Consider the following 26,853-nt stretch of genomic DNA (forward strand, 5'->3'; position numbering starts at 1 on the left):
GTAAATCTTCTAACTGTGTATCCCTTTTGAAGGAATCTTTCACGTGAGTACAATGTATTCACAAAATAATGCTATCTTAGTGTATTTTGATATTGACTATATGTTTTACCCTGTGACATGTCGTGCCAATAAGTGATTACCAAGCTCTTAAATGATGACGATGACTTAATAGTTTATGATATTTACGTTAACATGCCAAAAATGTACTTATTGTGACGTGCTTACACGAGTTTGATAGCTGCAAATCCTGATGAAATCCACACTAAATCCACACGCTACAAGATGTAAAACTAGGGCCCACGTCTCGTCACACCGGCGCCGCTTGATGCTAACGAGGCAGCTAACGTCATTGCTATCTATGCCGTGACGGTTAAGTTGCCCGGCTTTTGGCAATACATCTCATGCCTGTGGTTTCGGCACATTAAAGTCCAGTTCCAACCGTATTTCCACTTAGTAGCCGCGCTGGACCTCCACTTTCTCTACCATGAGAACAATTTAACGGACAATATTAGTGGTTTTGAAACCCGGGAGTTTTTCATACGGTGGTATACCTTGACACTGGTAACCGGCCCATGCCTAGTAGCGACCCGAGGTAATGTGCGATGTTAAAAGTTCTGTGTTGTCTGACTGTCAGGATTAACGCTTGTGTGTGTGGATACATTTTTTGATATTGTTTTGGCGTGGTTGCAGATTAAAGCAAACACAGCACTGGTATCAAAATTGTAGCGGTATCCAAACTCAGTTATCGTATCGGAAGTGAAAACAGGTGGATCGTTGCATCCCTATTTTAAATGTGCATACACATATGGCGCTCTTATTGTAAGATTGATGAGAGTGAATGTCCAAAACCAATTTCTGCAATAATAGTACATCAGGACCCTATAAGTGTTTATACCTTTAAGATATGGAACTCACTACTTAAAGTGACAGAAAATGGAAAATTGGAAGAACCGAGGTGAAGGAGGAAGCTGACAGTGATAAAATGCCATGCAGGGAAACAAATGAAGTGCGTGCGTGTGTCTTTTTCCTAACAACCTAAAAAATTCAACACGTCTGAGATGGTTCACACGAACAAAATACAGCCAGAAATGTTTTTGGCCAAAGATGCCAATGTTTTTTGCCTTGCCTGTACTTATATAATACAACCAAACCAGCCTCATTTATACAGCCTTGGCCTGTATTATCACAAGACCTCACATCAGCAAACAGCAAAAGGATTATCTCGGCACATTTTTGTTTTGCTTTGGCTTTTTTGTGGATTTTTATGGCACTTATACCAAAATAAGGACCAATCCCTACAAGGGATCTTAAAAGAACAACCAGAAGTAAAAAATTGTGCAGGAATTATTTGAGAGAAGTAAAGAAAGAACCTTTTATGGTTGTTCACTTCATTTTACCCTTGTGTGTTGTGTGTTGCGCCTCTGTATTACACCTCTGTATTGTCATGTATGATTAATGTTAAGACTGAGTTACGTAGTGTTTTTATGTGTTAATATTAATCGTGGTTAACTAACGTACCTTTTTATGACATCATTGTCAACATTAACATTTGTATTAGAGCTTGGGACTTCCACAGTACATCTGTCGAGTTTATTTTCGGGATGCTCCGATCGATCGGCCACCAATCAGTATCGGCCAATTTCTGTGGAAAATCACGTGATCGCCATATGCTGATAAATGCCTTTCAACATCGATCACAAAAGCCGACCACCTGTGGCTAGTACTATGCAGCCCACAGCGGTCCATGCGTGCAGTGTAGTGTCTTGCCCTAACTAACGTCTTGGGCATCGTGCTCCTCCCACTTTCTTTCACAGTGTGCAGGCGTGCCAAAACAAAAACATCATGTCTGCCGTGTGGAACTTAACTACCAACACATGCCACGAAAACTATCTTGCGGTAGGTAGCACGTTAAAAAGCTTTAATTTTAATACAGCATTTGAAAGGCGAACACTTGACAGAGTATAGTGACTAGAACTGGAAGTCAACAGGAAGTCCTGTTAGCGCGCCACCATTGCACTGTCACATCCAAAGTCTCCTTAAAGAAGGCGTCTCATCCTCTGTAAGTTTCAAATTAAGGTGATGTTATAGTTCCTTTTTTCATACCATATAGCTAATAGCACTTATCATAAATAAACCGAAAAATTTACAATGAATCCATTAAATTGGTATTGGCTGATTTCAGCCCTGTTTGATCGGTATCGGAATCGGCAGCATAAAACCCTGATTGGAGCATCCCTAATTTACTTCAAACAATCAGTTGTTAATCGGTTTCCATAACATTTTGTGTGACTTTATTTTACTGAGGTGTGTAAGTGTTAAGATTAGCCGCCTTACCACTTGTCCCACAGCAATCTGTCAAGACGATAGCAAATGTGTCAAATGCGTCCAAACTAAATGATAAATATAGCCGTTGCAGGCATTAGCGCACAACAAAGCCCTCTAACAGGTTTCTTTGTTTTCAGACCACAGCTGTTGCAATGGCTCTGCCAGCCTGTGTGTTAAAATCAAGTCTCGGCCAACGAGAGGAGGGAGTGCATGAGCTGTACATGCTTGGTTTTATTTAGTCTGCCTTTACCTAAACTCTGGCTGCGGAGAGGAGATGATTTGCTCAGCTCCAAGGTATGCAAGGCATGCAAGGTAGATGGAAAGCTTGGGAATGTTGTGATTTAAAGTGAAGAGGGAGGGAGGTGTTCTGTGGGCGGAGAGAAATTAGTCTCTGAGCAGTCTTTACAAAATGGGGTTAATTGAATCTGTGTAATTGCTGACCTTTCTGTCTTGGTGAAATCACGGGTTTAACTGATCAATGCTTTTCATAAATTCATGCCTTGAAGGTCATTCAAGTGATTATGCCGCCCTCCCTCAGTCAGCCGGCCCTTTGTGCAATAATTCTGCATGGCAGTGGTTTAATACTTCCAAAAAGCAATTAGCCATGTGTCAGATTGTCTAAATTGATTAGCTTGCAATGACTTTCAGTACAAGTGATGCAGACGTGGAAAATGTGCAGAAAAAGTGCTTCTTGTCAGCAAATGTACTCGCGGCTGTAGTAAACACTTGGACTCTTCTTCTCTGCTATTATCAAGCGATTTATGGTGCCAATAAGTCAGTGGTGTTCTGGGAAGTTGTGGGGGGGTTAAAAACAAACAGCAGTGTAATTTGTTATTTGGCAATCCCTAAATCTGGGAATTGTAGTTCAGCATGTGGCACTTAGACAAGTTAGCGCTCTGAAGCTGGGTTTTCTGGCCCGGTTCCCTTGCTACCCTCCCTCCCTCTCGTCCCCCCCTTCTTTCCTTTCACGCCTGCTAAGGAAACGGGAGGCTTTCACAGCTGTTGAGAGCTGGGCCCCGGCTGGGCCCTATGACCTCCTTCTTGCTTTTTTCTCCCCTCCCTGAGCCTTGCTCCCTTTTTTCTCCATCTCTCCAGCAGCCTCTTTCCTCAGGGAGCTCTTGTGTGGCTCAGAGGAAGCTGAATCATAAAGCATGGCTAATGAATAGAATAGGGAAGGAAAGCTGAGGCCTACTGACGGCCCTCTAGAGAGGAGGCCAGACCCCTGAAGCCCCAGGCTCAAATAGCAGACGGCCCACAAAAAGGTCAGACTTCCCGCGGCCCACTCCAAGGGTTTTTGGCTCCTGGGCAATGTTGCTTGAATTTTCCCTTTTAGTATTTTTAAATGGTTAATTTTCCTAGATCCCTTCCAAAGAACTAGGCTGTACTTTCATTTATGTCTCAAAGAGAGTGAGAAGAATTTGTTGTTCATGACCTCTGTTCACCACAACCGCAAGCCACTGCAATTGTCAGCTTGGTGAAAAATGTCAACTTGACACGCAAAACTAAAAAAGTTCTACACAAACAGCAGCAGGCCAAATGAAGGCTGTGCTTTGACATACCTTTTTTAAAAGCCTTTTGTAAGCCGACCTTGTAATTGTAAATTATACAACTGACTCATGCAGTCTTGGCAGTTTCAAAACACCATATTAAACCCTCAGTGGTTGTTGCTGATGTTGCTTGGAATCCGTTGACTATAGAAGAATATAAAACTGCAAGCTCAAAAAGATCACAATAAGGTTGTTTTGCCACATGACAAACTGTGACTTGTCGTGTCTACAGTGCTCTCCGGATAGCCGCTGCAGTCATAACACTTGTTATTGCCAGTTCTGGCAGTCCCTACCCTGTTTTTGTAACCTTGTGCTACATCCAGCCTTTGTATGAGTGAGCTCCCGTGTTCATTTGACAAGCTCCAATCTGAGCCCAGATTTTTTCCTCCAGGGCCACAATTCAATGCTGAGGTTATGCTGCTTCAGTGCTGAGGCTTGGTACTGAAGTCCAACGCTGTAAAAGAGCTTGTGTTGTAGCCTGGTACCCTGGTTCTGGCAAAATGGAAAAGGGCAATCCTGTCTTTTCCTTCATAGTCTTTTTTTTCTTATCTACTGTAGAGGGAAACTGAAAATGTCTCAATTTAGAGGATGTTCCTCTAATCATGAGAAAATTAGACAGTTCTCAGGGCACTGAATCGCATCAGGGGATTAAATGTTCAGGTTGTCTTGGAAGACATTTTGCCGCAGGCTTCATCAGTTTGCGCTCTAGCCCACAATTACCGAGAAAGGACAGCTCTAGTGCTGTCTAGATAGATAGGATGGATAAGGCAGCTAGTCTCATTCGAATAGACATCATCAGTTCATGCTCAAAGAGTAGCTTGAACAGCTTTAGCCCATAATTCACTAGATAGGACAACACTAGTTCTATCTAGAAAGATAGGATTGATAGAAGAGCTCATCTCATCTGAGCAGGCTTCATCAGTTCATGTTCAGACTGGATAGGATGGCTCAAGCCCACAATTCCTTGGATAGGACAGCTGTAGTCCTATCTACCTAGATAGGGTAGGTAGAACAGTCAGTCTCATCTAAGAAGGCTTTCAGCATGAACTGTCAAACGTCTTCTAAGACAACCTGAACAGTCCAGTTGCAATCGATTCAATGCCCTGAGATGGATGAATAATCACAGGCAAACTCAAGGTGTGATTGACCCCTTTCTTCCTGCTGTAACTTGAATTTAAATATTTAAAACTTCTCCCCGTTTTTGAGATTACTTGGAGTGTAGCTGAGTTGTATGTTAGCATGTATGCGGTATCTCTTCAAGATTTTAACTTTCATTATGTGATGATAATGTGCCTTTAAGCTGGAGCAAAGCAAAGTGCTGCGTTCACACAGCTTTATTTTGGGTACTGTTGTGGTTAGCGCTGAGACAAAGCACACACAGAGACAAACAGTGCGGAGAAGCGCGACACAGTGGCTGTGTTGGAGAAACTGGGAGTTGTTGGAGAGAAGAGGACATCCTCAAAACACTTGTGAACAACTAAGAGTGATGCCAAGGACGGCCATCTGTGTTTACAAAATCGTTTGCCTTCTCTTTCTGCCTCTGTCTCTCTTGTGCTCACTCTGATTCACTGTTCATTTGTTACATATGCTCCCATTGTGCTACGTAAAATACAAGCAGAGCAGTTAAAGGCACTTGCACCCGTTGAGTGGAACATATGTTCTTACAGCTTGATATACAGTATTTTTGCAGCCCGGACAAAAGGAGGAACTAGAGCCTAGCGGGAATTGTGACATTTAAGCAAAGACTACATATCGTGCTGTCTTAAGTATCTTGAGCTGGATTCGTGTGAATTGACTAAAAATAAGAAAATAATACAGAAATAATGCATGTTTGAGATCCAGTCCAAGGTGTACCCCGCCTCTCACCCAGCGTCAGCTGTGATAGGCTCCAGCACAACCCCGCAATCCTAGTAAGGACAAGCGGCATAGAAAATGGATGGAAGGACTTGTATGGGATGATTTTCAGGTTTCTATTATCAAGTTACATAGTTACTGTCTTCACCAATTGATGTCATTGAGGATTTTGTGTTGCCTTAAATTGCATTAAAAAATTGATCTTTCTGAACACCTGCATATATGCAGAATAATTTAAACTGCAGCATAGGACCTTTCTGATGTTCTTGTGTTACATCTTTTAAGGATTTTCAGGTGGCCCAACAGTGCCACCTAATGTTACCTCACCAAAAGCAAGTCAGGGACCATCGGGTACACAGGGAGCGTTGTTAGGCACAGAGACATTTCTTCTGAGCATTTAAATCATCCTTTTTTTTATCTGAATAAGCCTTAAGATTAAGGTTTTGATGAATAACCTAATTATCTGAGAGCGGGTTGACTGGAGTTTGCCACTGAGCTCAATAGACTAATCTGCTAAAGCTCTGCCTCTTCTTTTTCCAGGTGTCTGATGTAGGATCAGAGAGGCTCTTTTCTCACACCACACCCAAAGGTAAGAGCCTGCTGCTTTGTCAGTTCTCCCGAGGGTTTACGTCACTGTCTGATTCATGCAAATGACAACAAATATATTTGCAAAGAAGTCCAAATCTCCCCTCCCCTTGCTAATCCTCCATCCGTCATATAGATTTAAATATGAGCAGACATAAACAGAGTCAAGCGAATGCATATGCGCACCTTTTTGCCATGGAGCAATGTTTCCTGGCTGACACAGCCAGAGGCTTAGCCCTCTTACATATTGTTCATTAGAGGGGATTTAGAGCCTCTCTGCCACATGCTCCCAGAAATGGGAACTTCCCCTCAGGCAGTACAAGCTCTCCGACAGCAGGCCTGAGCAATAATGGATGCCAAAGAAAAAGAAAGAAAGAGCTTTGTCAGCCCCTAGGTCCGGGTGTGTGTACCCATACTGTATGTGTTCTGCTGTGGCACTGCAATAAACACAAAATTCAATCGTACATACCAAGGAGGGTGTTGAATTGTTAAGTTGCGGATACAGGGAGGTCAAGGGAGGAGAGGCGCAATCAGACTTCCGGTAGCAGAATGCAGACCACGTCTCCCTGAGGAGCCATAACCTGGGAGCAGGTCCATTAACACAAGCGAAGCGAGAGGGAGATGGAAGTGGAGGGCAGTGCAATAAATGGCCATTTTAGCAGAGATTATACATGATTTCAATGTAGAAGACCCATTGCCATTATTGGCTGTGTCACACTGTTTTACAATGACCATACCTTAAAGGGTTGAATGTATTGTTGACCCTTTTGTGATCAGTTGTGATATTTATTTTTGCATCACGGTCCTGCTCATTTCCTTAAGAAAATTCCTATAGTTCTCTAACATGCACATTGGACATGTAATTATGTATACAGTAATCCCTTGTTTATCGCGGTTAATTGGTTCCAGACCTGACCATGATAAGGGATTTTCTGCAAAATAGGATTCTTTATTTATAAATAAATATTTTGCAGTTAGAACATACCTTCTAAATATGGTTCATTATTAGAGCCCCCTAGACATGAAATAGCACCTCAATTGTCACCTTCACACTCGTGTTAACCAATATAGTAGACATAATCAGAGAAAATAAGCTATTTAAAACATAAATAAGACTCGTGCTCGTGTGTGTTGCAGTAAATGTGTTCCGGACATGAGGAGGACAGGCCGTAACATCGGGGGTTCAGAGTTGAGTTTTAGCTCGTAGTGAATTACAGTCGTCTCTCATTTATTAACATTATTAGAGCCCTGTAGACATGAAATACCAAGCCTATAGCCACCCTTACACTCCTATTATTCATTGTTTACAACACATTGCACAACTTTTATGCTGCGGGGACTCGAGAGGTAGCGAGCCTTCAAGCTAACAAGTTAGCCTTGAATTTATTTCTTCTAAACTTAAAAAGTCCAAAACTTTTTTCACTCTATCATGTTAGACATGCCATGGCTAACTTCATGACTTCATGCAGTGTTAAGGTAATGTACTGTAAGGTAATGTCTCAATGTTTAGTGTCATTACTGCCCCTTAGTGACCAGAGTACTACCTATCACTTGGATTTCAATATGTTTTGCCTAATAATAGACCGTGGTCTACGGCGAAACAGCGAGCATTAATTAATTAATTCATTCTGAAAAAACGCTGCGGAGGAATAATCAAACCACGATATTGCGAGGGACGACCATACGGCCGGAACAGTAGCCCGTGTTATCATTACAAGTATTATGATTATGATATGTTATGATTATCATGACGAGCAGGCTCCATCAGTTCGTGCTCAAAGACAATTCAGTTCACAATGTCCTTGATAGGACAGCTCCTTTCTGGTCATCTTCTAAGACAACTGGAACATTCCAGTTACAATCGATTCAATGCCCTGAGAGTACAATGACCTGGATGAATAAGAATATTCACAGGCATCTAGACTGCATCCGCCTCAGTTTGTTCTCCATAGGGCGGCTAGACTACTACTGTTGTCTGCTGTTGACTATTGACTTATTTGCCCTGCATGCTCACACAGGGCATGGCTACACTTCAGCATATTTTTTCTGTGGAGAACCAAAGTGCTGGAACATGCACACACAAAAAGACAAAAAGCTTTCCATGTCAGTCTGCAAACTAAGTAACCCTTGCACACAATGTGCACACAAGGTTGACAATGGCATTACCTTTACCCAATCTAATTAGAGTCTACTTTAATTGTCTTGTAAATGAACAAGATCCTGTTTGGTTAATATACAAGGGCGACAGATTACAGTTAGTGGTGAGAAAGTATGAGACAGGGACATAATCAGCTGTTTGATGAGGTGATTTGAGGACAATGAGCAACAAAATATCATACCTCTCATTTTAATACCTCTCATTTAATGTTTCCGGACTCGAGGGCAGTGTTTGTTTCTGTCTTATGGTGTGTGTATTCTGGGTGTATGTGTTCTACAGAACAGCCCACAGGCTGTTTTCCTCTGGTTTAGAATGCGGCGTATGTGTCCCATTACTGGTCTTGCACACAATCCTGTGGGACCAATGAAAAGCCTGCTTTCCTCTGATCACCAGGCACGTCAAGCTGCTGGCTGGTAGACACTCAGACAGATGCACACAAACATTATGGCGTACATGCATATTTAATGATGTGATGATGTTTGTCTTGCAGTTTTCGAGGCAATGATTTACCCCGCTTTGCTCGTTTCTCAGAATTGTCCTCCTTTGTGAACTTTACTTGGGTTCACAGTTATGGGTACAAACACTTGAGGTTAAACCCAAATTGCACACACGTCCACAGTCTGTCAGTGTAATGAGACAGTTCAGGTTTAATAGAAGAGAGGAAAGACCAACATTGTAATCAGTGGCAGTAAAACACTGTAATTATGCTTACAGAACCTGGTTTGGGGGAAAACCCAGACATCCTTGCCTTCTGTCTCTCATATTAACTTTTCGTCATCTCTGCAATGCTGGTCTTTTGACAACCTGATATAGAGGCAAAATAAGCATATCTGTAGTAAAGCGTGCTGCTCTCTGAGGGTGTTGTTACCCAAGAGCTAGGTCTTTTAGATGCTATCTGTGTTGGTTTTTATGACCAAGCAGCAGAGGGCCAGTATTATCTAACTGACAGAGGTTTTGGTTTATTTCCTGTCTTAACCCTCCTGCTAAATATCGATTTCCTGGAGGATGGCACCTTTAAGTAAAAGTACTCAAGGCTACTCTTATTGAATTGCAGGTCAAAGTTGACTGTTGTCACTCACTTGAAGGCGAATGGTAAGCTAAATGTAGCTAGTGAGCAAGTACAGGCACCTCCGCATAGGACGCATACAGTAGAAACTTTTAAGCCAAACATTTCACAAGGCTGCGTCTTGGATTTTTTTGGTGAGCGTGTTGAATGTTGTATGTGCTTTGGAGCTGAAACTTGAAAGAGGGGCGGCCCACAGGCAGCTTTGTGGGTTAGCCGTATCGAAGTGGCCGCTAACATTGGGCTTTTTCTGTGAGTTATGGGATTTTTTTAAAAAGTTCAAGCATTTGTTAATGCACAGCAGACTTACTTATCAGCTATTATTGCTAACTGTATACTTGAGGTTGCACATGCTATCTACGTGATACCTGCAGGGTAGTAGCATAAAACCACGTGGTATGCAGCCTTTCAGTCAAGCCTAGGGCATTTTGGGATAGCAGAGGAGAAAGATTGGTAGAAAACCTATTTCTGAAGTGGATTTGTGCCCTTGTAATCCTGATTAATTTTGACCCGTTGTGCTCATTTTAAACAGAGCATTACAGTAAGCGTGAACACAGCAAGCTCCGGGGTGAAACCAGGAGCTTAGCGGCTTTGGGAGGCTTAGCTGCAGATGGCATTTTAAGCCGGACTTAATAAATTGTTTCCATTAAACTTACCGGCCCACACATACTGGATTAGAAGAGTGGAACAAAGGAAGGAAAGACGAAGGAGACACACACAACTGCCATCATGCGCATCTGACCCTCCGCTGACATTTTCCAGAGGCCACATGAAAGGTGAACGCTGGGTACCTGCTGTGTTCAAGGACTTGCGTTAGATCGCCTGCTTGTCAGTGATGTCAGACCCATTTGCTTAATTGACATCAAAGTAAACAAGCAGCAAAAATTCATCAACCACTTAGCTCGGAAGTGGATTTGTGGCTTATCCTCTGTTTATATAAACACATTAACAATGCTGTAGCTTAGGAATTTAGGAGCTGCCCATATGCTATGCAGACCATCTCTGCTGTTGTGGGCTATCAATTCTTTATGGTGGAACCCCGCCTCTGCCCTCTTCTACTCAGACGTGCCTCCTTCCCCCATCGGCTCAGAGCTAGGCTCTCATTATGTGCTACACAGTCCATAGTCCCCGTGTCGAATCGCTAATCAACCGCCCTGTCTGCAGGTCTGCTCTCTCAATAGGTGCTGAGTGGCCTTTGTTCTGCCACCGCTGTTTGCTGCATGTCAATAAATGTGTTATGACCTCCCCCACCTCCTCATCCCTTACCTTGGCCAGTCCGTTATGTTCCTGCGGTACAAGCTTTCAGGAAAATGAAATGCCATTTTCGCCAGCTGGATTGTGAATGCCAGAGAAGGGAGAGGGGGTGGTGCAAAGGGAGCAGCAAGGTCAGGTGCAGGGGGATTGAGGGCAGTTCAGGCATATTGAAGTAGATGAGAGAACTTGTTTGTATTCGTACAGGCAGCTCTCCTCTGGCCAGGTCAGTGTAATGTATCACTAACTTCAGTGGCCGTAGTTCACCTTTTGCAGCCTCTCATCTATTAAAGACTGAATGGAGTCTGCCCTTCTGACCAACTAATCTGTTTTTCTGCCCGCGTTCAGTTAGAATAGAGCAGGGATAGATGAAGAGTGTGTCTGGCAGGCAAGCTTACTGGAGGGCATGTAGGGGAAAACAAAGCTGTTATAGTGGTTTAGCATAGCCAGATTAGCAGACCTATCACAATTTGCATGACAAACTTCAGGTGACTTCCCAAAAAATGAAAATATTTGAACTGGCATTAGTTTGAGAGAAGATCTGCTGCCAATATCGGTATCGGTCGATATCTATATTGGTAAGGAAGTTTGGGACAATATTGGATATCTGTAAAAAGCCAATATCGAGCATTCAATTCATCATTTATAATTATTCCGCATTGTTTTCTGCATGTAAAATTCATTAATATTCTCTATAAATTAGGTTTTTGGTGATTAGTTTGGGTGTCTAGAACTGACTAATTACATTTACATTTCTGGTTACAGTTGATTACAGTTCTGGCTAAATGGACAAAAAATCACTCAGATGAACAAATGACTCCCAAAGAGGTCTTCAGAATGAAGTGGGCTACTTCTCATGAAACCTTCTCACTGACTACCACATAACTGGAACAGTATTATACAGAGCACTGAGCAGCTACTGGTGTTTACTAACTTTCTGCACAGGAGCACAAAATATGGAAAAAGAACCACGTAATACATGTTCTGTATGCACCTTTAGTTTATTACTGTCACCAGGTATCGAGAACCGGCAGTGCATGAGTCAGGTGATTTGTTTTTGAATCTAGAGGCTGATATTAATGCTCGCCTTATTGATAGTGCTAATGTTGTTTGTCCAGCCAACCCTGTCGAGGAGATTAAAATAAATATGGCACAGATAAGCCCCATGTTTAATTATTAATTGAACCGTTACTGACTGAGATTGCCTTTTTTGATTTCAAGTAAGAAGGCTGCTTCAGGGACAGGAAAAGCAATTACACAATTCCCAGTTTGCCCCACCACTGCCCATCATTTGAGCACGAGAGGGGAGTAAAATGAAGGGAAAAGTCCCAAACAGGGACACAATCACATGCATCCTGGTACACTGATGACCCTTGGATTGTTGTAATTCATTTTCAAGATTTGTAGTGTAAAGTAGGATTGCTTGGCTGGCAGAAGTTAAAGACACCAAAACCAATTACAACTGTACAACTGTTCCTCATAAGATGAGAGGCAATTTTATGGAATATTTACTGATATGGCATGAGTTGTCTTGTCTGTAGTGTTTGTACAGATGCCAATATGCATTAAATATTAATTTTGCCATGTTTAGAGTTGTGGGTCACAACAGGTTAAACCACAACCTCTGTCAGGTCAATCTATCTGTTAGTCATTACAGATACTTGACACCTGTCACTAAATTGTCCATAGGTGTGAATGTGAGTGGAAATGGTTATTTGACTATATGTGCCTTGCGATTAGCTGGCGAGCAGTTCAGGTTGTACCCCTCCTCTCGCCTATCCTAGACAGCAAGGATAGGCTCCAGCATACAGTACCTGCGATCCTAGTTCGGACAAGCAGTATAGAAAATGGATGGATGAATGGCTGAAAAATGGATTCAGCTTTAGCCGTGGAGAGGGAGCAATTCCACAATCACCAAAGGCATGAGAGGTTTTTAGGATAAGTAACGGGTTGTGAACAACATTCAGGCTTTGAGATTGAAGTATTTTATTGTCATTGCCACAGATTTCCAACCTGCGCTTTCCATAATACTGTGTTGCATACCAGAGCAGATAAAGACAAATTAGTATGGGTGGGACAAAACATCACCACAGCTTTGTCTACTATTGCTATCTCTTATGATGTTGCAGTGTTTCCCACAGGACTGAAGTCTACTTATATAACTGGCCATAAAGCATCTGCATGTAATTTTGGTAGGCTCAAAAATGTTAACATCTTTGTCTGCTTATTAGTATCAATACTTCATCTTTTTCCCATTACATTATTCCTTTTTGCTCAATTTTTCATTTTTGCTGTTTTTTTTTTTTTTTTCTACAATGTGCCACGGGTCCATAAAAAAAAGCCTCAGTCCCAGTCCGCAGATGGCCCACAGACCGCACTTTGGACACTATTGCTCATCATGGCTCCCACAAGTCAAAGGCTGGGCTGCACATTTCCACATGGGTGGTAATTCACAGTACCCAGGCTTGTGATGGTGCCCTGCATGTCTGGATCTCTCACGGCGAATATTCCAACTTTTGTGACCGCTTTCTTTTATACTTTTATACTTCATATCTTCTCAAATTTATTAGATATTAGTACATTTATTAATGGGATTGGTCAGGTTGAACTTTCCTGGTTCTGTGCCACCTCGGGAGACTTGTGCATTGTGAGTTTTGCACTCGGCTGCAAAGTATTTTTCTGACTTTGGCGAGGTGTGCTGCCACACGGCCGACGTGGCCCTGCTCCTTTGTTAGCATTGTTGTTGTGATCAAGTAGCGTCTGCTTGCCAGATAGAAGTGCTGGAGTGGAATGGTCTGCTTGTATCGGAGTGCTGATATCAGAGATTTGAGATGCAGGCCGATATATATATACAGTATATATATATATATATATACAGTATTTTGGACTGATATCAATATCGGATCAAAACACAATATTACTTATACATTAAATATCGAGGCACAGCTTTCATTTCTTTGGTTGTCAATACTTTGTATTTCTTTGATGTGGGGCTTAAATTAACAAAGTTTCAATTGAAACATATAAATGAAGAAATTCAAAGCAAATATTAAAGTTATGAGCAGCATTGAACGCTGGTTTTGGCCTAAAATGGACGGTCCAAAAAGAAATGGTCAACTTTTGTTTGTTTGCGAACATGGGTTGTTGAGGCTTTTTTGTGCATCCTGTCATGACAGACATCTCCACCAAATTGGTGACGATCTGTGAAACTGGTGGCAGGGGCAATTTTTTACAAAATGTATGGGGGCGCTACTGAGTGAGTTCTGGGATTTGTGTTTGAGAGGCTTGAAATATCAAGTTTTTCATCGGGCCTAATATGCTTTCAAACTTTGAGTTTTCATGCATGTTAAGGCCCCCCAGAACGCGAGGAAAGTCGCAGAATAAAAGTTAGCATAACAAATCCAAAAGAACCTTCCCACCACTCGGTACTCGAACCTAAAAATGGAAAAATCGGAAAATTTGTATGCAAATCAGTAACTATAAGAATACTATGAATTTTAATATCTATTTGGTTTGACCGCCCTTTCAATTTTACAATGCAGATGGGATGATGAATGACAATCTGGAGGTCTCACATAAATCAGGTATTCTATAATAATATGTACTTATATACAATAATAAGGGATAGTTGCCAATGATTATGCCCAAGTTTGAAATAGTTTAAGAGAAATTAGAATTTTTGTATGATGTACAGTCATGGAAAAAAATATTAGACCACCCTTGTTTCTTCAGTTTCTTGTTCATTTTAATGCCTAATACAACTAAAGGTACCTTATATAACAATGACAACAAAAATAGTTCGTACGAGTTACATTTTTTGGCAGTACAATGCTATCGCTATTCATGTAAGAACTTGATGGATTTTGGTTATTATCTAAAAAACCATGGAAGTTGCTAGATATCAGCTCCTGAATGACTTAATCTTATGAGCTATATTTGTTATCATCATTATATTTGTCCAAACAAATGTACCTTTAGTTGTACCAGGCATTAAAAACTGATCAATAAACTGAAGAAACAAGGGTGGTCTAATCTGTATTTATTTTATTTTTATAAATTTGTATTATTTACCTTTTTAGGGGTGTCTTGTGAGTTTGCGATTATTGCAACTGACAACCTGTCAACAAGGAAGTTCCATCTGTTATGGACATCTTTCTTTTTTGGGTTTGTAGAGATAAAGGAACACATTTTGAAAGGATAGCTGTAGAGAGCAGTAGCTCTCATCACATCATCCGTCTAATCTTAATCCTCCTCCTTCTCAGTGGCGGCTCAGCCAGCTGCGGCATAGAAAGCATTTTCATTGTTTACTTGGAAGAATGCATGACCAGTGTCTTATCACTGCTGTCAGGCCTGAAATGTAAAGCACGTTGCTTGTGATCACTTCTGGGTTGTCTTGCTTTTAATCCTTTATTCAACCCACTCTGCCAGAGGCAGTTTTGTTTTTTGTTTTTTCCTCTCTGCATGTGTTTTAAGATTTCACATTCCTGTTATGTGCATTTTAAGCTCATCTGTGTTAAGTGGTACAGAGCCAATGTTGTTTGCAGATGACGCTCTAATACCCATTTGTGTAGCCAGATGGTAAGCGATTGTGGCCAAACACAACGCTTGGATAATATTCAATCACTGGCAAGGGGACAGGCGTCACCCATTCTTGTGATGGATGTGAGCATGTTGGGAAGCTATTCACACAGTTAAAGATGAGAAAACATTGCTTTGAACAGAAAGGATCTGAAATGCTTCAGTTCGATGACAGACAGAAACATCCATACAGTACATTAGAAGCATGCGCCAGAGAGAATTCTGGGAAGTGGAAAAGGAGTTGAACTTGGGAAACCAGTATTCAGTATTCCCTAGCTTCATACCTATCCAATAAGCTTTCATGTTTCTGTAAGTGGTATGTAAGAGACACTCAGTCTAGAAGCAATGCCACAGGCTTGTACTAGAAGTGCATCTTCGGTGGAGGTTTAGCGCGTGTCCAGTTATCAGGCCTCAACTCAACACACGGTGAAAGCAGTCAGCTGACATGGCCCACTGAAAAAGACCTTGTGTTTAGTCCAGATTTTACTGGGCAAAGCATCATTAATCATCCCCTGTGTTTGTTAACAGGCAGGCGGTAGTTTGCTCGGACACAGGGGCCTGCATTTTGCCAATTTCAGGGGAGGGTTTAAAAAAAAAAAAGAACATGCACCGTGTGGTCTCCTACAGTATTCAAACAGTCATCTGTTTTACTGTTGTTTTTGGCTACCGGTGAATTCCCTGCTCAGGGCCTTGGTGGTGGGGCCCCTTATGGCCTCTGACTAACTGTAATGTGCCATTCAGTGGACCATGGGGTCCAACCTCCCTGGCTGTTGGGTTTGTGCTGTAGGACTGTGATTACAAGGTTGTTTGCTTTGGGAAGCATAGCGCACTCATGGAAATCCGAAACAGAGCGTTCTAACTGATATACTCGTATCTGTGTGTGTGTGTGTGTGTGTGTGTGTGTGTGTGTGTGTGTGTCCCTGTCTAGACATGTTATCATAATTGCCAGTAAATAATACTGTGATAAACATTTGGGTCATTTTTAATTTATTTATTTTTTTAATCTTCCAAGTTTCATGTTGGGTTTGAGCCAAAATCCAATAGCAACATTTAAAGCATTTTAAATGTAATGACCTCAAACTAGAGATGCTCAATATTGGCTTTCTTACCAATATCCCATATTGTTCAGCACTTCATTACCGATACTAATAGGTCAGGTCACACATCTTGTCTAAGGAATGAACACATTATTCTTCTTTTACAATAATGCCAAAAAATATACAGTTTGTGCAAAATAAGAAATACTGCAAAATGCAATATACTTTGCAGAAAAATACCATATTTATTTTAAACATTTTGATGCAACAATCAGTAAGACAGGTTAGACTTAATGCATTCACAAATAACTGGTAACAATTGGCAACTGCTGGTAACGATACAGTTTGGAAAGCTACAAATGAACATTCTTCTGTTGCTTGTTTTTGTCGACCCGCATGTTAGGGCTTTTAGATGGGGGAGGGTCCCACACGAGCAGTCGCTGCTCGTTGAGAAGATTGATACGTGCTTTCATGTCAGACTCGGCAAAAGTCTCAAAAAGAGTTGCTGCAAGAGAAAAAAAAAAACAAGAGTATTTCCTAGGGTCTGTCACTAACACCGATCCCTCCTGCTTCATCATCTTATTCAGGTGTGTTATAATGTGTTTATGAGCAAACAGGTAGCACCAAGTCTGTGGCGACACAAATCAATGAATGTATGGGTAACCAGTGCCTGTTTTCTGTGATTTTTCAAAAACATTGACGCTTGCACATATCAAATGATACGGATATTGACTCATCAGTTTTTAAGTAGAGGGCAACCGCTGAAGAGCTTGGTTCCTTATCAGCTGTACCACATGTCATTTGCTTGGCAGCTTGGCCTACTGCTGACCTAATCCTGGTAGCAGGTGCCACTGGAGCTCAAGAAGTGGGTTTTTGTTTTTCAGAGAGAATGGGCCATCTGGGTCTCGATACTTTATGGTGCTTAAAACACACTCTCAAGTGTGACACTCCCAACACGCACCTTGACAATAATCTAAGAGCTGGCAGCGAAACGGAGAGGGGCGGCTTTGACAAGAGTTTACAAGGTTTGATGCGGTGTGGCATCTCCGCTTCGACACGGATTCGTGAAGTGAGTCACACGCTCAGGGGTTTAATTTGGAACCCTCAAACGCTTTCAGTGTTGTTTTGTCTTCTGCTGTCTGAAATATGTCAAGCACATTTGTTTTGTCTTGTTCTTTTTTATTTTTGTTTAGGCACCGGCTTGGCTTGTTTGACACTTTATAGAGGCCCATGTGTGTGTGTGTGTGTGTGTGTGTGTGTGTGTTTCTGGTGGCATTTGTTTCATTTCACAGACATTTGGCTTTTTTTTTGTCGTCTATTCCTTTCTGCATCCTGCCCCCATCACCATTGGTAAAAATACACATAAAGGCAATGTTTGGCCATTTCATCACTACACCTATGGGAAGTGAAAATGACAGAACATAAAGTGGATTCCCCTGGGTTCTGTGCAAGTTCACCTAACTTGTTAAAGCATGGCCAGTGTTTCCCACAGGACTGCAATCTGTCTGTGGTATCTGTGAGGGGGGGCATCACAATCTATTTTGCATAACTGGACATGATGCAAAACTCCAGCCAGACTGGAGATTTTCAAAAACTCTGACTCAGTGTTTGTGTGTTGAAATATGTGGGATTTTCTTGTGTTTTCGTCCTTATTTAACAGCACAATATGAAGTTATTGCCTTACGGGCTTTGGTTTCATTTTGTGCAGTGGTGGACACATTCATGATGTTTCCCGGGCCCCAGTAAGTGTGCGCTGATTTGAAAGCTCAAGTACACGTCAAGTCAACCAAGTCCATTATGGTATGTGCGTATGAGGTGTTTTAAGAGGCAGTGTTAAGATGCCAGCTACTGTACAGAGTTATAACAGCAAGCAACACAGACAGTCCCATTATAATGTGTTCATGAAAGAGGGCGACCTGGTAGCAAATCATTTGTGTCAGTCCAAATTTAAGCTATTTTAAGATATCTTGATGCACCTTGTGTATAATTCTAGAACAGAGGGCCTCTCCCAAACTGTTCCCACAAGGTTGGAAGCAAACAATTCTACAAAATGTATGTTTAATATTCAAGAGCAAGTAAGGGGTCTCGTCTCGTCCAGCTCCTGATTGCTTAATGAATTAAGAGCTGCTTCTATGTAGTCTATGCTCACACATTTCTTCATACAAAACAATGCTCCACTTGTTGTTGCAGTGAAATTTGTTGCCCTTGAAATCGTTCAGGCTGCCCCTGCTGCTCGCTGCCTACAGCATGATGCAACTCTGTATTTAATGTAGCAGAAGGTCGTAATCCAGGTCTTGTATCCATTAGTTGACTTGATACAACCCACTTCCCTCTGCCCCCGCGCTCTTCGCCCCTTTGCTGTATCCACTCCTCTGCTTCTATTTACTATTCCATCCTTTTTCTTTCTCTCTTGAGGAAAGGAGCAATGATAGATGGGGTTCAAATCATGAAAAATGCATCATGCTGTTTCCACTCTTTTTATTGCTGGTTGGTAAAGATAATCAAACTTATATGAAACTGTTTTTGATTTTTCCAAAAAATGATTACACATGCCATGCCCAGATGCATGCAGCTCACAAAAAGGAAGCTCACTAATGGCTCATGACCATTAGTAGGGAAAAATGGGAGCTCTTGTCAAGTCTTCCACAGCTGCTGTTTCTCCCTGTACGTATAATTACCCAGCAGCACCCCAGGAGCACCTCAGTAGCTGGCCCCCCCTATAGAGCAAGCGATGATTTACACCAGTGTGTCTAAACTGCTCAGTGTGTTCCCTTGGGGGCCGCCAAACATGTGAAACTGAAGCCCGATCACTTCAATAGAAACAGGGCTGGTATTATAAAGGAAATTACCCTCAGACCACAGACAAGGAAAGTTTTTGTCCTACCATAAACAATGGTAACAACCTTTTAGCTGATTTTAATGCATTTTCAGTCAAATGTAACTTTTTGATTGTTTCATGTTATGCCTTTAAAAATGTAGCTGTTATAGTCTTATGCATAAAATCCCTTTGCTGTGCAGTATTGTACTTGAGTAGTGGTACACCCGCCTTTAATGACTACAAAAGTTATCCTTTGGGTTTTGATCAGCAGCATAGAATAACACATACCGGCTAAGAAAATATAGCTCCCTCGACATTGTTGGCTTTCAAAGGTTATTATTTGGCACCATGACAATGTCTACTTTACTAAGAGTAAAGGTACCACAGTGATATACTCACTCAAACATTGCATACAATACCTGTATGTCAGCTAAGCTATTTCTTGTTCTTGGCACTAAATTGCAATGGCTGCTTATGTCAAAACAATGAAAGTATGGTGAATGGTTAGGAGCTGTCAGCTTCCAATTGTTTTGCTTTCAAAGTGGGGATTGAAAATGGAGATGTAGGCGGTGGATAAGCAAAACATGCAGGCTCTTTCAGTCCACTGTCATGCCACTTAGGATTTGTTGATGGATTTTCACCCAACCATTTCCCTTCCATTGAGAAGTAATCAGTACGACAGTGAAAGATAATATTATATCCACTTAGAGGCATGTGGGCTTTGTGCATGTTCATACATGAAGCAAGGCTGGAAAGCAACATTTCTGTTTACATTGCTGAGCACTCATCTTCTCCATCTCTGTTTTGACTTGTTGGCAAAAGCTCCCCTTCTTTGTACCCCTTACGCCTCATTCTTTCCCTGTCTTCCTGTCTTTCCTACCTTTTTTCATTCCATTCTGTGAGTCAGCTGGTGGGCTAATAGTGGATGCTTTCCTGTGGAGGACCAAAGTGATACAGCGAAGGCGTTATGAAAGCTTAAGTAAAGCTGACATGCTGCTCAAGAACTACATCCCACATGGAGATCACGGCAGCCTGTGGAGAGATTCTGAAACAGTCTTAAAGGAACGAGAGACACAGGGAAGCTGCCACTGACCTCCTACCGCTGTGCTATGATACAGGAGGCAGTAGTTAAGTCCTTTATTGGAAGCGGCAGGCACTGTCTCCAGTCACCTTCATAATTGCAGCACCATGCCCACTGCCGTAATCAATTGAGACAGCTGTCGCTGCGGCGTTCAAGTCCATTGAGCAGGCATGTCATGCTAATTAATGAAATGATAAGCTAGTGCTTGCCGCATTTAACAAATAAGTCCTAAAGACTCCCCATCCTTTCAAACCAAATTTATCCCACTGGCTGTCTGGCCACAGTGGCCTCAGGGTATGAGGGGTCACTGGGGTCAGTGATGGGTCAGTGGCAGTCAATAGGGTCAAATTCCAGGCTGGCAGGGTGGGCCGTGTCAGAAGAACCATTAGACGTGAGCTTTTCTGTTGAAAGTGTGAGGATGTCCACCCTTTTATTGGGGAGAGCCCAGTGGCATTGACGTAAGATGACCCAGCTATGTTCAGAGGAAGCTGAGACTGATGGTGATGTCCTCAGGAGCACATGGGCCTTGGGGGGAAGGGGGAGTCAGGGATGAGCAGGCAAGTGAAGGGAGTATGAAGGTTTATTGCTTTGCTGCAACACTTCATCGGAAGGGTTAATGAAGGTTTAACATTGCTTTTAAACCCACTGGACTGTGCGTGATATAAAAGGATTTGGACAGTTAACATCTACACCCCTCGCTCTGTATCTCGCTCTTCCCTGAGCTAAATGCCCCCACCTCCCCACCCCGCCTTTCTCTTTCCTCCCACATATGCACCATGTGAGCTGGATGGAATGTGTGTTTTGCACCATATGGCTGCAGTTTGAATTGGGATCTGATATGAGCCTGAAAAGCGGATTCATCCGAGCTTGAGCTGCCAGCTCTCTGAAATGAACATTAGATTCCCAATTTATGCCTTGGCTTTGACTTTAAACGTGTTACAGCTTAACACCCATCCCCAATCCTGCTGCCATCCACTGCTTTTGTCTGATGCCGCGAGAAGAGAAAGACAAATAATCGAAATGTGCCAGCTGTCGCTTCTCTTTGGCTATCTTAGATAGATTTACTCTGGTCCGTTGTCCTATTAACGTAAATAAGTCATTTGCAAAAAAAACATTGCGGGGTGTTTTCCAGGAAAGCAAGTCAAAATATTTCTTTCATGATATTATTACAGGTGGTGCTCAGGTTACGCACCAATTCCTTCCCGAGACTGTGATGTAAGTCGAGTTTTGATGTATGTCGAATCTATACCTAAATTGAACCTAAATTACACTGTACACAGAATATATGAAAGTCTAAGAGGCAGGAGAAGCTGCAGAATGTGCTAGGGTAGAGAGTACAGGATCACTTCCTGAATCAATATAAGGCTCACTGTTATACAGTGTTGATTCTGGTCTTCTAGCCAGAGCACAAGGAACCTTTCCATCTCAATAATAAGATCACTGCGTTTGTTAGTTATCATTGTCGCTTTCATAGGAGCAGATCTTTTTACACGGTCAAAGATACAATATTTATCCTTAATGATCGACGTCACAGTTGGTTAAGACCAAAAGTGCGGCCGATATTGGTGGACATTTCTCCTCAGGGCTTTTGACTATGTATATTTTCACTTCCCTAGTCATGGCTTTGCTTTTGCTCAGCGCACTTCCTATAGAAGAGTGCCACCACCTGTATTAGCATGGGTAATCAGCCTGGTGTTCTGATGCAAAATAATTTTGCTAAGATTACTCACGCCTTTCATAAAACAGAATAGCTCACGGCAATGAAGTGCAGATTAGAAAGACGGCAGCTTCCTTCCTCCTGCCGGTAGCTGAGCTCTTTGCAGATTGCTTGCCGAGAGAGGAACAAAAACTAAATCATTGGGAGCTCATCCTTCAAGCAGCAGCAGAATATTCTGCGACAGAGACTGCAGGATGCAGATCATGGCAGTGTGAGATATTTCATGCCATCTACCAACGTCTTTTAGCCCATATCCCGCTTTATTTAAATATGTCTGTGTCCTTGTTTTATCAGTGCTACCATGAAGGGAGTCATCCACAGTGTTTGCCTTCTAAATGAGAACACCCTGTGGCCTTAAACCTCTGCTAACACTCAGCCTTCCCACCCGCCCTTTTAAAAAGAATCATTTCCATATGGCTGTATCTAATCTGAAAAAAGCTATTTGCATACAGGTTGTGTTTCCCTGGCTTTTGTATGAACTGGCATCGGCGTCAACAGTGGGCAAGTAATTTATGGAATACACTTATTTGCATGCTCAGCTTTTGTTTGTGAGGGTTTTAGTTTGATTGTGAGGGTTTTAGTTTGAAGGCGTATGAATTATTCTTCAGAGACCTCGGCCTCATTCATGAGGTCATTGAGTCCATTTTGCAGGTAGCCAGGTGTGTGTTGGAAATAAATTAGAATTCACTTCAAAGGGAATGGTTTTCAAAGACTACTGTTTTGGTATTCGAAGCAGGTGGGTGTTGGTGTGCAATGTTGCCCTTCGGGCTTTCTACTTTTTATATTTTTTATGGACTATATCAACGGGTCTGTAGGTTGATCCAGTGGTCACAGGAGAGGACCTGTTATTCTTCAGTGAACGATGGTGGCAACCAGCCTATCCTAATCCACCTTGTGCCAAGCCTTTCTCAATTGCGTGTTGAAAAATATGCTACACAGAGACGGCAATGGACTGGATTGCAGACCCTCCAGATGTACCACAGAGATAATCGAGGTCACAAGTGAAGGGTATGGTGGCAGGAACAGCTGTGTAGCAACACTGGGTTCACATCTCCCGCTGGACACATTCGTCATTTCAAGGGAAGCCCGCTGGCCTGTCGTCCGTCTGCTCCTTTAGTCTGTCCCCCTAATCCTCCCACCCCTCCAAAAGTAGGCACGTGCATGCAAGGCAAGGCAAAGGCCCAATTCCCCAGCGTAAGCAGGGCCATAGCAACAACTATAAAAAGATCAATACAAGGATGAGATGTCATCTGGTAAGCAGACTTGCAACATCCCCCCAGGGACTGTCCTGTCCCCCCAAAGCACTAACCCAGCTCACAGGAGGGGTGAGGGTGAACGTGAGAGGGGAATCCTCCAACCTGTGTTACCCACTCTTGCCATCTGCTCAGGTTTGCAGAACAGGGCTTCAAACAGCATGTAGACACGCTCGTTTGGCATTTGTATCACACGACTGCCAGCGGCGGGCCCGCTGTTTCTCTCAGTAAGTGAGTGGAGGCAAAGTGCGTTCCCTCCCCGAGAAACAGAGGAACACAACAATGCTGAATTTAGCACTTTGTTGAAAATGCTTGGAACTCCACTTGACAGTTGTGAGGTTTGGCAGTGAGTTTTGTTTTGTTTTGTTGGGAAAAAAAAAAAAAAAAACAGCAGTTGCTGTCTTCTAAAATTCTTCTAAGGAGACATGTCAGACATGTATTTATGTTAACTGCACTCTAAATGATGTAACGGTACACCATACCCACGGTTTATATTAAGGTCACGGCAAAACATAAAATTGCTGAGCTTTTGTGTTTAATGCAGTCTCAAACTCGCATCCCGCAGGCCATGAGAGTGACTCTGGCTTGCCTGCACATTTTGCGGTACTTGTTTTGTAAAAAATCGTAAATATACGTGTTTACAGTTAACATAGTTGTTATTAATTATCCTCTACGAGTAGTAGTAGTTGCCTCGTGTATCTACCTGTTGGGTGTTGAAGGGTCATGATTTGAAGGTGATGACATGATTTTTCAACTTTGCTTAAATATGTTCTATATTGTTTGTAATTATGTTCTACATTGTTCGGTTTTTGAAAACGAAGAGTACACTCGCAAAAATTACATTTATAGTTGATGTCGCCAGCCATGACAAAGTAGCTCGCAGCTCAGCCTCAGTTCCGGAAGTGATGTCATCGGGTTGACAGCTAAAGCAGAGTAAGCACATGCTTCTCAATGTAGACTGTCGACTTAGTTCAGTATATTTTTCATCAAAAATAGTAGTCATGCCAAAACATATTGCTTCTGGATGTTCACAGTATCCGAGTGATAATGTACAGTAAGTTTGTTTGTTTTTTTTCCAAAAGAGGAAGGTTTAAAAATGGATGAAGCAAGTGCAGAGAACAAGAGACAGATGGACGGCCACCTCGAGTTCTGTTCTTTGCAGTGATCATTTCACTGATGACTGCTTCGAAGGAACATTTTTACAAGAAGCATTTGGCTTGAAAGTACAGTATAACGCATTTTCAAAAGGCATGCTATTCCACCAGTACAGAAAACAAGGAAGAATTACAACTGTGTCAAAGTTGCCACAGAACAGTGTAAGTCATGTCTTGTTTACGTAATGCCTTCTAAACACTATTCCACAATGGTGACAAGGCTGCAAAGCAGGATGGTGGGCATTTGTTGCATTAAAATGCTGGAACCAATCCATCTATCCATCCATCCATTTTCTATGCTGCTTATCCTCACTAGGATCACGGGTATGCTGGAGCATATCTCAGCTGACTTTGGGCGAGAGGCGTGGTACACCCTGGACTGGTCAGGGCACATATAGACAAACAACCATTCACTCTCACATTCATACCTATGGACAATTTAGAGTTGCCAATTAACCTAACATGCATGTTTTTGGAATGTGGGAGGAAACCAGAGTACCTGGAGAAAACCCACACACACACGGGGAGAACATGCAAACTCCACACAGAGAGGCCTAACGTAGATTCCCAATCTTGACTGTATGGCCAGCATGCTAACCACTCGGCCACCGTGTGGCCATAACCAATCCAATGTGGGTCAATATACTTTATATACTGTATGCTGTATACTGTATATTATGTATATACTGTATACAGCTTTGTCTTATAGAAGACAAAGCAAGTGAGTGTAATATCTATTAATATATCTAATTAACTCACAGCACACATCTATGGTGCGTTCAAGGACCGCCAAAAAAAGTGTGAAATCTTGGTAAAAAAAATATTATCAGTGAAGCATAAAGACATAAATATGTAAAAATGTTGGGCTTTTTAACAATGGCATATATATGCTGCACATTTTAACTGTATTATTGTGTATTTATAAATGATTACCCACTTACAGTAAATGAGAAGAAAAAATTCAAATAACATTTTTAAATATATATATGTATATATATATATTTATATATATATATATATTTTTTTTTTTTTATAATAAAAGTGCACAAATTTGCGCAAATATGATGGGCTGTTAATGCTGAATCGCAAATGTGCGGGGATCGACTGTACATGTACCGTTACAGCCCTAGTATTCACAGAAAGAGTGTACAGTATTGTACCATTGCATGTATGTACAATACGTTGCAAAAAGAAGCTTGAGCAATAATGCTAGACATTAAAATACAGTTTTGTCAGGTATTTTTCAAGAAACAAAATGTAAATGTACCCCATCGCTTTTGTCTTTTCACATACTTATCCATTGTTGTATGTGTGGATGGATGGACATAAACTAAAAACTATTTTTTTTCCGTCCCCCCCTTTGTGTAACTGTGTCTGCCTGCCTGTCTGTGAGTGTCTTTACTTGCAGAGTGATTTTAATGAGGGACACGTTGGTCATGGTCGATACCTCCTTGCCTCTATTAGAGCCCATTAGAATCATCATTAGGATATTCCAGCTCTCACTGCGACTTCGCAGCATTACTATTAGAGATGCCTTTCTTATCTTTGGCTAAGACTTGTGTATCTATCGCTCGCCTTGCATTGTGTCTGGAAGAGCATGTTGTCATGGCAACATCGCCCAACATTTTGGCTAAGGACATTTGCCTTTGTCATACTCCATAATTATCTTGACAGTTTAATTCATTGACCACGCCCTGTTGAATTTGTAAGCCTGGACTCAGGAATTCATTTGCAGATTGTCGCAATTTAGGTATCCCCATTTCTCCGGCGTTGTTTATGAGCAAGAGTAAGGGAAGAGCAAATAAAAAACATATAAAATAGCAGCACTAAGATTAAGCACGGTAATAATAGGAACTGGATCTTTGTTTAATAGTTTGCATGTCACTGACTGCCCCCAAAGGATTTTTTTATTGCTGCCGGATTAGCCAATCGGAGTGCCAAATTTCTACTCTTGTCTGACTGTGATTTTTATATGTATGTGATTGATCTTAAAATAAATCCCACCCTCAGAGTTAATTTCAGACGTGAGCATCTCCCCAAACTCCTTTTGCTTTTCTGTTCAAAAGACTGCCAAATGTATGTCATTAAGATTTGTAAGGGCTTATTATTAATAAGTGAAAGGTTTATAGACATGGCATTTTCTGCTGCTTCCCATGCTTAAATTGCAGATAATTACAACATTCAATTACAGCAATTTAAGAAGGAAAATTGGCTGGAGTGCTGATTGCACTGTGGAATAGGCCGCGGAAAAGAGAAGACACAGTGCAGCAGTTCTCAAGAGTACAGCTGCGGTTTCCAAAATCTGCAGAAACATCGTGTAGGAAGGAAGAGGGACAGAGAGGCCAAGATAACGGGCCGTATGTCTCCTCACAGTACAATTGAAACTTAATTGTTTCATGCCAGATTGTGTGCTCAGCAAAGCCCCGAATAGG

The 26,853-nt window shown here is 41.9% G+C and overlaps 1 protein-coding gene across 10 annotated transcripts in view; it reads left to right on the forward strand.

Annotated features, from left to right (window-relative positions):
- The window catches only part of fbrsl1 (fibrosin-like 1), a 380,357-nt gene that overhangs the window by 326,158 nt on the left and 27,346 nt on the right, over window positions 1-26,853 (forward strand). For all 10 annotated transcript variants that reach the window (XM_054772261.1, XM_054772266.1, XM_054772257.1 and 7 more), the window contains one exon: window positions 6,267-6,315. In XM_054772261.1, the coding sequence (XP_054628236.1) occupies window positions 6,267-6,315 (49 nt within the window). The remainder of the gene's footprint in view (window positions 1-6,266; window positions 6,316-26,853) is intronic.

Source organism: Dunckerocampus dactyliophorus, chromosome 4 (assembly GCF_027744805.1).
Source record: "Dunckerocampus dactyliophorus isolate RoL2022-P2 chromosome 4, RoL_Ddac_1.1, whole genome shotgun sequence".
NCBI lineage: Eukaryota > Metazoa > Chordata > Actinopteri > Syngnathiformes > Syngnathidae > Dunckerocampus > Dunckerocampus dactyliophorus.